General features: G+C 39.0%; 1 protein-coding gene across 2 annotated transcripts in view; it reads left to right on the top strand.

Annotated features, from left to right (window-relative positions):
- TOX (thymocyte selection associated high mobility group box) overlaps positions 1–18,100 on the top strand; it is a 225,010-nt gene that overhangs the window by 172,803 nt on the left and 34,107 nt on the right. For both annotated transcript variants that reach the window (XM_061342956.1, XM_061342957.1), the window contains exons 4-5: positions 6,135–6,413; positions 14,124–14,354. In XM_061342956.1, the coding sequence (XP_061198940.1) occupies positions 6,135–6,413; positions 14,124–14,354 (510 nt within the window). The remainder of the gene's footprint in view (positions 1–6,134; positions 6,414–14,123; positions 14,355–18,100) is intronic.

Here is an 18,100-nt window from a genome sequence, read left to right as displayed (position 1 = left end):
TTCAGTGAGAAGCCGTATGTATTTCTCCTTATGTCTTAATGTTTCATCTCCAGTGTATAATCCTCAGTGGTTTTGAGTATACTTAGATCTGCAGTATTTAATTCAGTCTGTTTAAAGCAACCTGGGTTTCTTCTTTCATTTAATGATAATATTTAAATTAGCTTATATAGACAGGGTCAATTTGGACTTTCACAGCTTTTCAGAGATTTTGCATCACAGTTCTTAATTATAACAAGAAAAATAATGTGGGAATTATTTTTCTAACAGCACGTTCCTTTTGGAACTGCCTGCCTAACGCTTCTTAGAAAAAAGTTATTTGCTTCCTAAAAATGCCTTCTGGGACATTAGTTGAGAGTTTGGCAATTTTGCTCTTTCTGCATCTTGCATGGGTTAAACCAACTTGTATCAAAAAGAGAGATAATTAGGGATTTGGATTTTTTAACGCTATATCCTGGGAGAGATGAAGGATTCTTTCTGAATGTTATGTCAGATAAGAATATCTGTGTTTGTGGGTACAATAGTTCAAGAAAGATGAAGGTTATTGGACACAGTCCAGAGGACAGCAGGAATAATGATCAGAGGTGCAGCAAAAAAAACCCTCAAAACCTTTCAATCTTCAGGTTTAGTTGTTTAGTCTAAAGAAGAAAAAACTGAAAGGAAATTCATAATAGCCTTCCAGTGTGTACAACTTTTCTGTAAAGAAGGGGAAAAACATTCCTCATGTCCACTGGGAGCACAGCAAAAAAGTAGTAGGTTTAAATTGCAGCAAAGGAGATTTAGGTGAGACATTACAGAATAAAAGCCCTTTCCACTGTAAGGATAGTTAAGCACAAGAATTGCCTAGGGAGGTTATGAAGAGGTTAGACAAACATCTGTCAGAAATTATTTAGGTATAGGTAATCCTGCTGTGAGATAAAGTGTTGGACTAAATAACCTTTTGAGGTCCCTTCTAGCACTGATTTCTGTGGTTCTGTGATTAGGATACTGTACGCACATTGTCCTGCAGTAAGATGTTTCTGTGCAGGGATGATATCACTGTATTTTGCATTGCATACTTTGCTTCGGTTTTGCTTTAAGCTGATGGGGAGAATGTTGGTCTTATTTTTTAAGCATTTTAGTTTTATTCTTAGTATCTTAGGAGCTTTGAGTAATAGACACTAGGAGCTTGTTTTCAGCCAGACAGCCCTGTTCTGGTTTTGGACTAAACATGTGCCAATAAGGGTTATCGATACACACCACAGAATGAGTGGCTTTTACTATCTCTTTTAACTTGCAAACACTTAAATGGGTAGATGCTCAGTTTCTGCTTATAAGCGAAATGCAAACAGGAAAAAAAAATAGCAGTGAAAAGAAATGTATCATAGCTTCCCCATTAGTCAAACCAAAATAAAATAGGCATGTTCTAAAGCTGAATATAACACAAGTTGTGAAACATCCTGGAACTGACAGATGGAGAATGATATTAAAGTGCAAGATATTATCATTATTACCCCATCAGAGAGACCATTGAAGGCATCACTTTAAGACTGTCTTTATCCTGTGTATCACTCAAACTCTTTAACTTTGTTCTTCCATTTGGCATTCTGCCACCCAGAAGGATTTGTATTCAGCTTTGCATTCGGCAGAAGTGTGTTCGCAATATTGCTTCTGCATACGGAATATGGCTCCAGCACAGCTACACATTGGTGGGTTTTGTAAAGCTCCCATCTGGAGGAACGAGGAATAGGAAGCTTCTGATTTTGAAGTAATTTAAAATAAATTGGTCGTACTCTGCATATGATGTTGCCAGAGAGTATATCTGATTAGTGACACTGTTCCTGGAGAGAGGAGGTCGTCACGGTGTTTGAAACAGGGACGTACTGTCACGCCACAGCAGTGACCCAGTCATGGATAGGACTATTCCTGAACCCAACAGGGAAGATGAAAGTTTTTGGTTTATTGACACTTTAGGAACCCTGAAGGCTCATATTCACATGTGTTTCATGGTGTTGTCTCACAGCTCTCCACAGTTACGCAGTTAGCTGCCCATTCTTACTCAAGGAATGAGCAGTTTCCACTTTCTTAGACAATCTCACTTTTTCATTAGGAAGGGGAAGGTTGGGGGAAGGCAGGCTCTGTGTTGCATAGCAGAGAGGTGAGAATAAATCCTCATCTGCAGATATGGATCCTCCTTACTGAGCTACACAGTTCTATGCAATGGCCTTGTCCTGGCAGGTTCTCTGCAAGCAGGTATGGTAGGTGAGGGTTTAAGGCTTAGCAACTAAAAAGGAACATGTACTGGTAAACAAACTTGCTGTTTACACCCACTTTCATAAAGGTAGCCTGGTATTTTTGTGATTTTAAAATTTAGAAGACAGGCTGAGTTCATGTGAAAAGAAAAATACTGGGGCTTTTCTGTACTGCACCAGATCATTTGCAGTCCTCAGAATTTCAGTAGTGAAGGGTTCTCTTACAAATATACATGCACACACACACATTTTTTGTATGGGTGTGTCCTGGGTTCAGCAGTAGCAGTCAATTTTTTTCCTTCCTGGAAGCTGGTAGAGCATTGTGTTTTGACTTTCAGCCTGGGAACAGAGCTAACACCAATGTTTTCAGTTGTTGCTAAGTAATGTTTACCCTGACCAAGGACTTTGTGAGGCTCATGCTCTGCCAGGGAGGAGGGGAAGCCGGGAGGAAGCAGAGACAGGACACCTGACCCAAACTGACCAAAGACGTATTCCATACCACAGCACGTCATGACCGGGGGGGTAACTGGGAGTTACCCGGAAGGACATGGGGTCTTCTGGGTCAGACTCTTTTTTCGGCGGTGGTATCGTATTCTCTTCCCTTGTTATTTTCTCTTTTCATTGTTGTCGTTGGTGGTAGCAGTGGTGATTTGTGTTGTACATTGGTTGCTGGACTGTTCTTGTCTCAACCTGTGGGATTTGCATTCTTTCGATTCTCCTCCCCATCCCTCCGGGAGCGGGGAAGAGGAGAGCCCCTGGCTGGGGTGGAGGCGGGGAGACGTGGGCCTTGACTGCTTCCAGCCCAGCACCACTCACTGGGAGTGAGTGAACAAGCTGGCTGGCTGGGTTTAAACCACGACAGGGTGCATGTCCAGTACCGTCCAGTTGTTTATCTGAAAGCACAGTGTATACTCAACACCGGAGACTTAAAAATATATGTTGTTTCAAGATGACAGCACAGAATTTCCTGCAGTATCTATCTGATAATATTTGAATCTCATATGAAGATTTTTTTAATAAAGGAGAGATCATTTGAATAATAGCAATTGTGTTATATTTTACTTGGGGAAAAATAATTAAAATTATAACCTTTGCTCTGCTTTCAGAGATAGATACTTAGCAACTTCATTCAAAATAAGAGTTGTTAGGAGTTTCAAATAGTGCTTGTTTCCTTTATAGGGCTCGTCAAATCCTTATAATGTGTTCTCTTATTTAAGAGCAGTCTTGTTTTTCTAGTCTTTTGTGAGGGGGGTTATTCGCAGCCCTACTCTGACACCACAAGATGCTGCCCCATGAAAACTTGGGGTGTTCACAAGTGGAGCGGCATGGGCTCATCTCCTGCGGGGTCGTGGGCACCCCAGGGAGGGCACACACACACCCTCTGGGGCTGGAGCACTGCAGACAGGGTGGAGGGAAGGCTTTTGGAGAGTTTTGCCTCCCTGACCCTAGCATCCAAGGGCTGAGTGGGTTTCCAGGATAGGCTGGGCACTCCTGGTCCCCATTCTCCAGCTGCTGCCCAGCCCAAACAGCTGGATCTAGAGCAAAATGGCTGAACAGCAGTTAGAGCTTCATGGGCACAACTGGCTTGATACAGGTTGTCTGCTAGAGGCAGAGATAATGATAGCTTTCAAGGCTAATATGTTTGCAAGGAGGGGAGCTGATACTGGAGAGAAGGGAACAAAAAGTCAGTAGCAATCTTTAAAAATACAAGTGTTTGCTAGGATTCAAATTTCAGCCTTCAATTGACTTCATACACTGCACTGTCTCTGCTCCTCTCCTACAGTGCTTTGGTAGCCAGTAAGTGAACTTGAACATGTTTGTATCAATAACCCTTTTTTACCAAAAGCTATTAATTTCTAAAGCAATATAAATACAAGTATAAATGTGTTGTCATGTTGTCAGAAGCCATTTGAAATACTTTTCAGAGACACATGTACATGTAAAGTGGTAAGTATGCCATAACTAATGGTATTATTAGTTTGATTTACTGTCAACAAGCAAGCTTTAAAAAATCAATTCCCAAGCTCTTAGAGTATCTCCCTAAAACTGATAAATTCTACACTATCATTAATAAGGGAAAAGGTGAAGTTACAAGTTTATCTTTTCTGTGTGTTACTAGTTGAAAAGTATCTTACAGAGGTGGCTGTGATATATAGAAGTGTGTGCATGAGAGCAAGATAGGTTATAGAAGTCACAAACTATAAAAAGTTTAAAAAAAATCTGAATGATCTTTAGACAATTCAGATGACATGCCTAACAAAGACTGCCACTAGAATGTGGTTATCTTAATACATTGAACCATTAACACATGTCCTTATCATAATGGAACTTACACAATGGTAGTTCCCGTCAGATTCCACTCGATATGCAAGGCATGTTTGTCTGTTGCACAGATAGACATTTATATCTATTTCATTTCAGCTCTGAATTGACACTTGTCCTAGGTTCAGCAGTAGCAGTCATTTTTCTCCTTCTTAGTAGCTGGTGCAGTGCTGTGGTTTTGACTTTCAGCCTGGGAACAGTGCTGATAACACCGATGTTTTTAGTTGCTGCTCAGTAATGTTTACTCTGCCCAAGGACTTTGTGAGTCTCATGCTCTGCCAGGTGGAGGGGAAGCCAGGAGGAAGCAGAGACAGGACACCTGACCCAAGCTAACCAAAGGGGTATTCCATACCACAGCACGTCATGCCCACTATATAAACTGGGGGCAGTTACCCAAAAGGGCTAGATCATTGCTCTGGTTGGGCTGGGTATCGGTCGGCGAGTGGTGAGCGGTTGTATTCTCTTCCCTTGTTTTTTCCCTCGTGATTGTTATTACTGGTGGTAGCAGTAGTGATTTGTGTTATACCTTAGTTACTGGACTATTCTTATCTCAGCCCGTGGGAGTTACATTCTTTCTATTCTCCGTCCCATCCCTCTGGGAGCAGAGGGAGAAAGAAGTTGGGGGGAGTGTGAGCAAGCGACTGTGTGGTTCTGAGTTACCAGCTAGGCTTAAACCATAACAACACTTCAATTTTAAATCACCCACCAAACACCTTTAGCTTAAATCTGAGCTTCTCCCTCATGCTGTTTGCTATTCGTCATGTTTCCATATGAATATACTGAAAAGATGTTACAGGCAATCAGCTGTAATGTATGTATGGTGCATTTGACCTCTGGACAAGAAAGGAGTTTCATCCTCCAGTGCTTTTAATTCTTATCCTTGCAAAGACTGAATTTGTTGCTTGCATTAAAATAGTATGTCTCGTTAATGCTATGAAGCGGTGACCCACATAGCACAATGGATTCATTTGTCAATCCCACGATTTCTGAGCTTTCTGTTCATATATGTCTTAGCAGCAAATCAACTTAGAAATCATTTAATCAGTCTGTCAATGCATCCTTCTTGTCAGTCACCTGAATCCTGAAAATTCCAGTACCTCATTGAGCAGCACCAGGCAAAATGGATTTGGATCTCAAAACTGCAGCTCCCAGATCCATAGCTCACAGAAATCCTAACAAGAAAAGTTAGACCTGGAAATTACCTTCAGTTTTGAGGATATGCATGTTCTGATCTGGTTCTGAACTTCAGAGTACAAACCTGTCCCTGTTTGTTAGCATTCTGAAATGCTATACAAGCAGCTACAGGAAGCAGTGCCCTTTTGTTCCCCTATAAAGAAACAAGCTTTTTTTTTTTTTCTTTTTGCTATTCCCGTGGTCTCAGACTAGAACCTGAGTAGTTTATAACCATCACTGTTATGCAAATGTCAATCATATCCTTACTCTGTTTATTTTCAGTATTTACGTGTTTATTTAAGTACTTGTAATTTGTTTTAAGCCTTATATAGCCAATCAGGCCAATTGAGGTCTAAAGGAACAGAACACTTTATTAGTGATATGCTTAATACAGTTTTTTTCCTCTTGTAGATGCAAGATTTACGGAATACAGAAGGAGCCCAGTATAGTTCCCATCCTCAGATGGCAACCATGAGGCCAAGGGTTCAACCTGCAGATATTAGGCAGCCAGGAATGATGCAGCACGGGCAGCTGACTACTATTAACCAGTCCCAGCTCAGTGCACAGCTTGGTTTGAATATGGGTGGAAACAATGTTCCTCACAACTCGCCTTCTCCACCTGGAAGCAAATCTGCAACTCCTTCACCATCCAGTTCAGTCCATGAAGATGAAGGAGAAGATAGCTCTAAGGTAGGCTTAGATGCTAGGAATACTATATAAATTATGGATATTTTTAGGACTTGCTAAATTAATCATATGGCCAGTTATCAAGGTGATACTTTATACATTGTTGGTGGTTGACTGAAGTGAATAATGGGTTATTATTACAAAACTTATAATTTCCAGTCAATTCTTCAGGCAGCTTAAGTAAGTGACATCATTCACCTTCTTGAAAGCAAATTGGAATCCTATAAAACACCTAAAGGATAGCCATTCCTTTAGGACTTAAAAATAACGGTTGAGTTTTCTCACTTGCATAGAAGGGACTTTTTTTCCCAGTTAAAAGATCAAGTTACTGCCATAAAAAGTATGAACAGTCTGTACAACATGCTAGTCTTTTCTACTTGGTCACAGCATGACTGACCAGAACATCATAGCAAACAGAAAGAAAGATCCTCTGCAAACTTTAAAAATCTTACCTTCGAAATCTTGAAGACCCATTGTGCATTTATACTCTGGGAGGTGCCAACACTACTTCATGGCATATTTGAGCTTCATTTTAGCGGCAGTACAGGCATGAAGTGATAATAGTAATTTAAATAATAAATTTCTTTAAAATATAAATGTAAAATTATATAGCAGATTTTGTGTGCAAAAACCTCTCACACCTTCCCAAATCCTGAAAACCTTAAAAAATGCACAAATATATTATTTTAATTATGCAGACACAAAAGCTGAGACTCAAAAAGTCTTAGCACAAAGTCATTTCGTAAACCAGGAATAGAGCATGCCAAAACTGAGAACCTCTTCAGGTCTATTTCATGGTCACTACAAAATAGTCCTGTTAGAGCAGTCATGTAGCATAGCATATATTGTGGTTTGTACATGTCCATGTCTTGTGGAGAAAAGTTGCAGACTTGTGAGGAATGTGATGAAAACTCATTGTGAGTCACTGAGGAGGTATAATGCAGTCAAGAAATGTAAGTCTGATTTGTTTTCAAATTATATTGTTTTTCATGCCTCAAGCTATAAAATAATCATGTAATTGGAGACATATGTTCTACCACATTTTGAATAAATTCTGATTCAAAAGTTTTATTTTAGGTCTTTCCCCTGATTTCAGAAACTTTAGGTTTTAAAAATTACTGAATAATTCATACATTTTAAATGAGAACTTCCTTACTGAGGGAGACTTCAGAATACAGCTATGTAAAAATAATTCCAGGCAGCCTTTACTTTTTCAGAATAATTCATTTTCTGCTCCTACTGCTTTGCTAGTATTTTTACATATGTTGGTGGGAATGTGCAAGTTGTTCTAAACTTCTGGAGAAAACATCTATTCAAGTAATGAATATATCCTTTCTGCTTCTATCAAATATTTCAGTTACTTCACCCATATTTTTCTTGTACTTTTTCACTGCAAAACTTTATGCTAGCGAAAGTGTAGGGTTGTGGTGTCATGTAGACAGTACTCATTGGATGCTAATGTTTTCAGTAAAGAAATACGAAGCACTGCAGACCAAGTAAAACTTGGTCCTTTTTTTTTGTGTGAAAGCCAGTTTATGTAGTGTTCAACTTTTTAACAAGCCATTTTGGAAAATTCCTTAAAATTCTCTCATGCTCAGTCTAAGCAGAAAGATAAGAGAAGGCAAAATGCCCAACACAAAATTAAATTCAGTATACTGAAGTTGATAACTTAAAATTCAATAATTATAATTTCTGCTAACAGAAAAGTTTTAAAGTATGTTAAAACGGTTAATGCTGACAGAGGGCTTAAGTTTGTCTCCAACTAGTAGGGTTTAAACTGCAAACTTGATTGGAGCCAGATTTTGCCATACCTGTCTTCTGTGAGATTTTTAGGTCTTTGTGAAAACATCTGAAGTTGTCCACTGCTGGAGATGGGCAGTGCACTGTCATGGCTGATCTGATGCAATGGTTCTGGTGTTCCCTGTATAAAAGTTCCCTCTGTAAAAGACAAGAGGGATTGAATAATCAGCATAAGAAGTTAGTGTATTGTTACAATTTATGAATTCAGCCCCTCTGCTGCGTATCTTTCTGTCAATGTTGCTCTTTCTGGAAGTTGCCAGTGAATATGAATGGATATGGATGCTTAGAATAAACCAGCTTTCTGTGGAGAAGCTGTCTCCCCAGCGACAGCAGTATTACATTTTCTCATAGCTGCTTTGGAGGGGCCTGAGAGGGTTCTCGCTCCAGAAATCATCCCAGTTGAAAAAAGGTACTGGATGGGGACAGGAAAGAGAGTCTGTTCTGTCTTTTGTGAGAATCTCCTTCAGGAGATGTAGTTGTGTCGCAGCTGCTGGATCTTGCCACATTTGAGCAGCTTCATGAAACCAGTAAAAGTAAATGTGGGACTGGTGTTTTAAGATGCCAGATGCCAGGCTGCCCAGCAAAGTGTTGTAGTCCTGATTCCTGGAGGTATTTAAAAAATGCTTAGATGTGTAACTTAGGGACATGGTTTAGTGGTGGACTTGGCACATTAGGTGGATGGTTGGATTTACTGATCTTAAAGGACTTTTCCAACCAAATGATTCGATGTTCCTGCCATGAGGACTGTGCAAAAACAACTCCCTCTGAATTCACTATATTGTTAATAGCAACAGTGACATTCTCCCTATTTAACCGGCAGGAGAAGAAGTTTGCCTATGTACCAGCATTGATCAAAAAAAGTACATTTTCAAATGGAAAATCACCTCAGTGTCATATAACCTCCCTTAGTTTATACCAGCCAAATGCCCAGCCTTACATGTGAAAGAGAAGACAATGGCCCTTTGATTCGATAGAGACATCCCTAACAACTGTACCTTTTTCTATTGAGATAAAAGAATACAGAAATCTCAGTGTACTGGTCATGTTTGCCAGAATTTATAGAAAGAGAATGACAGAAAGTATGAAAATATATATGTTATATACATTTTGACTAGATCATATAATTGTATGCTGAGTGAATCACTGATTTCCGTGCATGCAGGGAATGACCATTTCAGCTTAACATACATATTCCAAATGCCAGTAATAAGGAAACTTTACAAACTGATGTAATTGTTCACATACTGCCTTTCTTGAATGATCAGTCTATGATAAATATTCAAATTGTTGTAAGCCTTATCCAACATACATAGAACTAATAGCAGCAACTGCTGAATATTTTTTGGCAATACTTATTCTCATAAAGGCTCTTACTTATAGGCTTTTTTGACTTTAAACATCATATATTCCCTCGAACAAAAAAGGGAAATGAGCTGCATTATAGAGGGTGCAGTTGCCCTACACACTTTTGCTTTAAGGCAAGACAGCTGATGATGCTTGACCATAAGATCAGTGACAACAGCAGCATAATTATAAGACTATGTATGTAGAGTCAGAAAGCTACTAGGTCCATTGAAATCATAGATATTTGAAAATTCACAGTAGTCAGGTGAAGTTCCTGACAACTGGAAAAAGGGAACTATAACCCCCATTTTCAAGAAGGGGGAAATAGAAGACCCAGGGAACTATAGACCAGTCAGTCTCACCTCTGTGCCTAGCAAAATCATGAAAAGACATAAATTTGATGGATGAACTGCTTGGTGGATAAAGAGCTGGCTGTATGGGCGCATGCAGAATTTTGGACAGAGAGTTGTGATCAACAGCTTGATGCCCAAATGGAGACCCGTAACAAGTGGTGCCTCTGAAGGGTTGGTATTGGGTCTGATCCTGTTCAACATCTTTGTCAGTGACATGGACAGTGGGATTGAGTGCGCCCTCAGCAAGTTTGCCGATGACACCAAGCTATGTGGTGCTGTTGATACGCTGGAGGGAAGGAATGCCATCCAGAGGGACCTTGACACACTTGTGAGGTGGGCTGGTGCCAACCTTATGGAGTTTAACCATGCCAAGTGCAAGGTCCTACACCTGAGTCAGAGCAATCCCAGGCACAGCTACAGGTTGGGCAGAGAAGGGATTCAGAGCAGCCCTGCAGAGAAGGACTTGGGGGTGTTGGTTTATGAGAAACTTTGCATGAGCCGGCGCTCACAGCCCAGTGTGCGCTCACAGCCCAGAAAGCCAACTGTATCCTAGGCTGCATCAAAAGGAGCGTGACCAGCAGGTTGAAGGAGGTGATCCTGCCCCTCTGCTCTGCTCTCATGAGACCTCACTTGGAGCACTGTATGCAGTTATCATGTCTTCAACATAAAAAGGACATGGAACTGTTGGAGCAAGTCCTGAAGAGGGCCATGAGGTTGATCAGGGGACTGGAGCACCTCTGGCTGTGAAAATTTGGTCTGTTCATCCTGGAAAAGAGAAGGCTGCGTGGAGACCTCATAACAGCTTTCCAGTATCTGAAGGGGGCCTACAAGAATGCTTAGAGGGACTCTTCGTCAAGGACTTTAAAAATGGGACAAGGGGGAATGGGTTTAAACAGGGGAAATTCAGGTTAGATATAAGGAGGTTCTTTACTGTGAGGCTGGTGAAGCACTGGAACAGGTTTCCCAGAGAAGCTGTGAATGCTCCATCCCTGGCAGTGTTCAAGACCAGGTTGGACAGGGCCTTAGGCTACAGGGTCTAGTGTGAGGCATCCCTGCCCATGGCAGGGGGTTTGGAACTAGATGATCTTAAGGTCCTTTCTAATCCTAACGATTCTATGATTCTATGATTCAGTGATTCTATGATTAAATATAAAATGTAGTCTCAGACCAAGGATATTGTGTCTGCAAGTGTACATCTCCAAGTCTCCTTGATTCTTCTAAATCTAATATGTGGGACTATGGCTAGAAAAAGAAAAAAAGAAGAACTTAAAAATCAAGTTCTAAGCAACTATAAAAATATTCTAAACCAAGTGGTCACTTGCCACTTGCTTTATTCTGACCACCTCAATATTGGAATATTACATTTATGTAATTCTTGCCATAATTCATACTGTTGGATCATTAAACATGTTTTCAGTTATTGCCAAGCATAATTGTGAGCTGCTGAAAGCATTACTGGTTTGCAAATATGTATTTCTTCATAGATGGGGAACAAGGTTTTCTTCCATGCTCATTTGAATATCACTTATGAGAGAATTTCAAATAACGCATTTTAGAGGGAAGATAGTGAAAGGACTGCAAGCAGCAAAAATTAACTAACAGAAACACGATTACTGAAGAACTGCTGCAGCATATTCTTTTTGTGTGGTAGAGGTTTTACAATATTTACTTTATATGATAACAGTTATAAGTAGAATTCTGTGTTGTCTGTTCAGCCTATTATGCAGATGGTGCTTGATTAAAATCTATTTTAAACTACAGCGATTACTGCAAGATAGTGTGCATAAAACAGCTCTCCTAGCTCCATTAAAGGCTTTGGTACTATTGCAGTTTATTTTAAATATGCTTATAGACATTTTCCAGCTTCTCAAGGGACATTTAGATATCAACGATGTGCCTTACTTGATAGTTTTAAATCCTACAGTAGATGTTTTTGTGATCTATTATGTGTGCAACATGGTTAATGTACACTTTTTTAAAGTGAAAGATTATTGCTTTCTTGTGATAAATAAGTTAAATACATCACCATAATTAAGCAATAAGACATGACAGTAGGTGGATTACCATGAGCTAACTACACCTCCAGGGATTTTGAGGCACAAGTCTATGCCTAGCAAAATATATATGTTTTTTTATTTTACTTCCCATCTGTCTCTGCTTTGGTGGTTAGAAGTGGAGTCTATGAAGCTGATAGACTGATGGGAGCATAAGGTAGGCCATCATCTCAGCCATTTGTAAAGTTATTAGTACTGGAATTCTGGTATTCTTTTTATTTTGTTATTTTCATATAAGACAAACACAATTTCCCTTGTGAGTACTCTCTTTTAACAGTAGGGTTTTGAAGTCTCTTGATAATTCAGGTTGGAGAATAAGATTTTAGAGCTTTTTTCAGAACAGTTTACCAGAAGATGTCTTATACAAGTTTTTGCAGCATATCACCTAGCTTAAGGGTAGTTTAAGTAATGTAATATTTTAATACACAGGAAACTTTTAAATCTCATTAGTCCAAAAATACTCTGAAAAGAGGAGAACTTTAGCAAATAATGGAGGTAAAACTTTAACTGTAGCCCAAATTATTGTCAAGCCTCCTTGCTGATGGAGTTTGCGTACAATTGTACAAAGACTTTGGACAGATATTGCCAAATTAGCTAATTAATTAATTAATTAGGGAGCGTTACTAGTCTTGTGTATCCCATAGAATGAAGTATTAGTGAGACTTAAAGTTGGATAACTTAGTAATGGGTAGCACACTGCTTTTATTTTTCCATATTTTCCAAATGCTTCCAATAAGCTCCCTGTCCATTAACCTTGTATTAAATATGCATTTATTATAGCATAATGCTTGGGAAACAAGCAACTTCATTTTCTGATCATGGTCATCACTTTGTTGCTGTGCTTAGTAAGCCACAGAGATCCAGGCTGTTCACTGTCATCACCTGGCACTGTTGGATACCACACAGGAATGTACATAGAAAAATAAAGAAGTTTTTTGCTCAAAATGAGAATTTCTAGTCATTTTCCTCATGCAGTTGCAGTGATTTGAACACCTGTGTTCTCCTGTGTCACTTGATATGCATTATTAAAAAATAATAATAAAGGATGTGATAAAAGCTGTGCCTTAGCCTAGTGTCAAACCTTTTATGCTCTTGATCTTCTCATACTTCAAAATGCTTATGATGGGCAGGACTCTGGCCATGCCAATAAGGGAAAAAACCTTTGAACCCTCTGGTATAATCACACATCATTGCTACAGATATAATGAATTAAGTGATCATACCAAGAGGAGGTGCTTCACTATGAAGTACCAAATCTGTTGAAGAATCAGGACTGTGTCCCTTTATATACTTCTAAGTCATGTAGGTGCTTTGGTGATTAGGGTCTCTGAGCTATTCAATGGCAATGTGTAGTTGTGTTTAATAGTTGCAAAAATGCTCATGTGCAGGGTTTTTTTTTCAGGTAGTACACAAATAATGCACATACTCTTTTCTTCGTATACCATTCCTCTTTCATGCTTGCTTTTACATGAGCAGAGGAAAAAACTGTGCAGCTAAATCTAAGCGGGTCAGAACTGGTTCTAAAAAGGGTTCTAAACTGTCTGTACTGGTAATGCTTTGTTTCTTCAGATTTTAATTAGAAGGCATGTAGGGGGATGTCAGTAACTTCAAATGTTTTACTCACAATCAAGATTCTCTTCAAATTCCCTGGAAGTTGTACCGCTAGTTACAATAGAAATTAATTTGAACAGTAGCCTGGGATAGTTCTGGGAAACGGTAAGGATTAAAAAAAAAAAGGTAGAAATGACAGTGTTCTCCCTGTATGTAGGTGGTTCATGTTGTTGAACTGGTGGTCAGGCTGTAATGAAACTAATTTAATTTCACTCATTAGATGCGTGTTATAGCCATTAGCAATGAAACTTAGAAAAGGTGAAAAGATGACCAGATGAACCATAAATAGGATTATAGCAATTGTATGAAAGCTAAATACAAAGCACTTTGAGGGGAAAAAAATACATAATCTGAAATACTTTCAAGGCATTTTATACATGTGATGAAAGTAGACTGTGTCAACAATTGGATTGTCAAAGATGGCAACTAAAATTCCATTTTTGCATGCAAAATGGAAGACCTTTTTATCATAGAAGACCTAACAATAGATCGATAGATGGGCTGAATTAAATTGGCTTTTTTAATAGTACTTTTCTAATTTTATGTTCCAGGTCAATGGTGGAGAGAAAAGACCTGCTTCAGATATGGGAAAGAAACCCAAAACTCCCAAAAAGAAGAAGAAGAAGGATCCAAATGAGCCACAGAAGCCTGTGTCTGCCTATGCATTATTCTTTCGAGACACTCAAGCAGCCATCAAGGGCCAAAACCCCAATGCTACTTTTGGTGAAGTCTCTAAAATTGTAGCTTCAATGTGGGACGGCTTAGGAGAAGAACAAAAACAGGTACAAAATGTGCTGTAGCTCAGAGGCTTTGTTTCAGGGAAGTGTTATCAGGGTCATCTAAGCACTGCAGGTAGCTTCTTTTGTTTGCCAGGATCAGGCTTGAATATATGCCCTTGAAGGAAAATGATTTAAAGAGCCTGAGATAAGGAGAGTATAATTCCATTTCTTCTGTATGAAATCACTAAAGAGGGTTTTGGGGTTGTTTGGGGTTTTTTTTTCATTTCAGGATATAACACAAGCTTTAGGATTATATTTAGAATTGTTTAATGCCAGAATTGGTGAACCTCAGATTTTATGACAGTATTGCCTTGTCTGTGACAGTGTGGTGTAAGAGAACCTTGCTGCCAGAACTGTATCTCTGCAGTGGGACCTGACAACTGGGAGCTCCCAGCTGTAGGTGCTTCACTGCCACAGTGCCAGAAGGGGAGCTGGTCTCACATCTTCTCCTGACCCACACAGCTTTTATGAAAGGAATCAGAGATGTGTTGACCCAAAGAGACCTAGGGCGGACCCTGGTAAATCAACAGTGTTCTGGGGTATCATCCAGCATACATGTGGGCTATGGAAATCACATCCCATAGTTACTTTCATCTTTTACGGAAAAGCCTTGGATCTGCAATGAGGTCAGCAGAGCTGGATCTCAACCTTTGCAGAAATCCTTCTGAGCCAGTCAGATGCTACATAAAACTGGCCTAATGTAAGACTCATGTGAATACAGTTGGCAAATTCCATTCATCCTCTCTGTAGCATACCATTGCTTTTTTGTTGTTACTGGTTTCATTTTTACTAACTGGCAGCAGAATGGATTGGGTAGATAAAGAAATAGAAACTTAAAGAAAGAAACAGATACGGAGGGGAAGAACGTGCTGAGTGAGAGTTCTGTTGGCTGCAGGAGACATATATGGGGGTTGATGTCAGCACAGAGAGAAGAAAACTGTACTGGGGCAAAACTGTGTCTCATTCACACTGAGCATATTATTATTACAGAATTATAGTTAATAAGGACAAGAATTCAATGGAAAATTTTGTTACAATTTTTTTAGTAGGTAAAATCATTTGGACTTGAAAAAAAAAGTTGACTTTGCCAATAACTAGATGCTGGAGGTACATCTAGATCCCTGTTAAAGATAACAGTGTAATAAGAATCAAGATTTGGCACTTGATGGCTAACTGGAAAGAAAAAAAAAAAAAGCAAGCTTATTGTAGCTAGTATCCACCATTGAATAAGGCCAGTGTTTGGAAGGTTTAGCTGGAGGAAGGGTTACTTTCTGAATGCAGGAACCAGAGAAGTTCCTTCACCTGGCACATTAAGGTTATTTTCTATTGTCTCTTCTCCCTTTATAATTTGTCCAGCAAAGGCCAAGATTACGTCCTTGATCTGACAGACTGTTTAGACCTTCCCAGTCCTTCCCAGACCTATGACAGCAGTTCTGTCATAGCCAAACATTATTTTTTTGGATCATGATGATGTCACAAAAAGTCACTCAAAAAAATACAGACTATGCTTTTGGTTAAGTTCACAAGCAAGAGGTTTGGATGCCATTCCTCCTTGTCCCATGTGCCGGCCAGCTGGCAGGAGACAGTGCTGAGTCACACCAGAATCTGCTCAGCAGACTGCCCAAACATGCAAGAAGCCTTCTGCCCCTCCTGTGTTTGGCCAGGACCTCTGACCAAAGCCAAGTGAAAAACTGTAGACTGGTATCTGGCTTAGTCCTACCACTTTCTTTTCCTGTAGGCAAAGAAAGATTCTTGCCTAGAATCACTGAATCACTCCCCATCTTGAAATCTGGGCATCCAAACACACACCTCAGGAGTGCTTCAAGTAGCTGGATCTGCATCTTAGACACCTTGCTTGCCTGTGAGATTTTCCTGAAATGGTGAAAGGCAGAGACCTTGACTGCTCAAGAGCCTATCTCTATACCTAATCTTATAGCTCTCTAGTGATGACACCAAGCAAAACTTATTTACTTAGCAGATCTTGTGCTTGGTTTTCTCCACCATTTCCCTTAGTGACCCTTCATTTGTGGCTGTTACAGTGGTGCAGTTTTTCCTTCCATAATATTTACTCCACTTACAACAATGAAAACTTTATTTCATGAATAACAGTTGAAGATGGTGATAAACCGAAATGACTATAAAACACACATTTCCTTTGAGCTTGTCATGTTAGTAGTACCAGCAGAAAATTGAAGTCTTTGCACAGAATTCTGCTTAAGAAAAGTTCATAAACCCCTTAATTTGCAGCTGTAACTTGGATTTCCTATTCATGGTTGAAAGCAATAATTGAATAAGTCCTACACTAGAACAGCAGAACAAAATTTATTTTCTGTATCTATCTCTGTTGTTCTTAAGTTAGAACACAGGAAAATGATGTTATGGAATCTTCATGACATATGCTTGAAAAAATGGCTGCAACTAGATTTTTAAGCCAATTATTCCAGGAATTTGGGTTAGCGTATCTTTGTTGCTCTTTGACTCATTTTGCCTATTCATTATCATCTATTAAGCACATTGTTAAAACTCCAGGCCCAGGCCCTTTCTAATCTAGCACCGTACGAAACGAATAAAAGGTAGTCCCTATTTAAAAAAAGAAAAAGAAAAAAAAAAAAAAGCAATGCTATTTTCTAGAGTAAATTTAAACTAATTCTTTATTCCATTCAAGATCTAATAGTACAAAGGAATGATTGCAAGACATCTTAACTCACTAGATAGTCTGTATTTTAAGGGCCTAATTTTTCAGATCCAGAGCATTAGTGACTGTGATGAAACCTATGTCTCTGGAAGGAAAATCGGTCTCTAAAAATACAAGTTATTACTGTAGCATTTGGAATTGGGCATTGAAGAAGCTTCAGAAATTCAAAAATAGTGAAGTAAAAAAATAATATCATTAGAGGAATACTTTATTGATGAATTGTACTTGCTGAGAAGGATTCAATTATCGTAAAGCTTCTGGCTTTTGTTTTGGGAGCAAATACTTATTCTGGAACCTAAAGAGAATTATGTTTCCAAATTATGTTTGCTGAATTGGAACTCCTTTTGCTATTTAAATAGTAAATACAAATGAATCAGAAAGTAGAACATAATGCTGCTATTGAGAAAGAATAATAACTTCATATTTTCATGCCAAAATGAAATCTTTGTTCCTACAACCTGATCCAGTTTTTTCTGAAATGCATAGAATTCTTCTTGTTTATTCCTGAAGATTGAGCACAGAATATATATAAAGGTATTGAAATTCAGAACAGTAGCAACCTAGGACAGTATATGTATGGCCAAGCCTTTGTAACAAAGTTTTGATAACCTGACATATTAGACTGTAGCTTGAAAGGGTTTGTGCAAAAGCCACATATGTTTTTCAAACTGTGAGGAAACTACAAAAATGTTGTTTGAGAAAACAGGATTTGAATGACAGTAAAAGAAATGTTATTATGAACTAGATAATGGTGGGTGCCTTGCTGAAGTTACGGGATAGTTATACTTAAAATAAATGAGACTGATTCTCTTAGCATGATAATATTGCAATTTATTAGATTAAAGCAGATACGAGTACTTCCACTCTCATTTTACCAAATTAAGATATTTGCATTTTTTGGTCATATGCTATAACTGTTCCCATTTATTTCTGAGTGTACAAGGGCCATTTGCAAACAATGCTGGTGTGTGCCTGTGTTTGTTTGTCCAAGCCTATCTACACAGAGGCATCTAGAGGTTACAGGGACTTTAGTTGTCATAGTTTCTTCCCAAAT

Source organism: Neopsephotus bourkii, unplaced genomic scaffold (genome assembly GCF_033783945.1).
Source record: "Neopsephotus bourkii isolate Nb327-2 ecotype Australia unplaced genomic scaffold, CSIRO-AGI_Nbou_v1 NB_1820, whole genome shotgun sequence".
Taxonomy (NCBI): domain Eukaryota; kingdom Metazoa; phylum Chordata; class Aves; order Psittaciformes; family Psittacidae; genus Neopsephotus; species Neopsephotus bourkii.
Note: the sequence above shows the minus strand (reverse complement) of the source record. Positions and strands in the feature narration are given on the sequence as shown.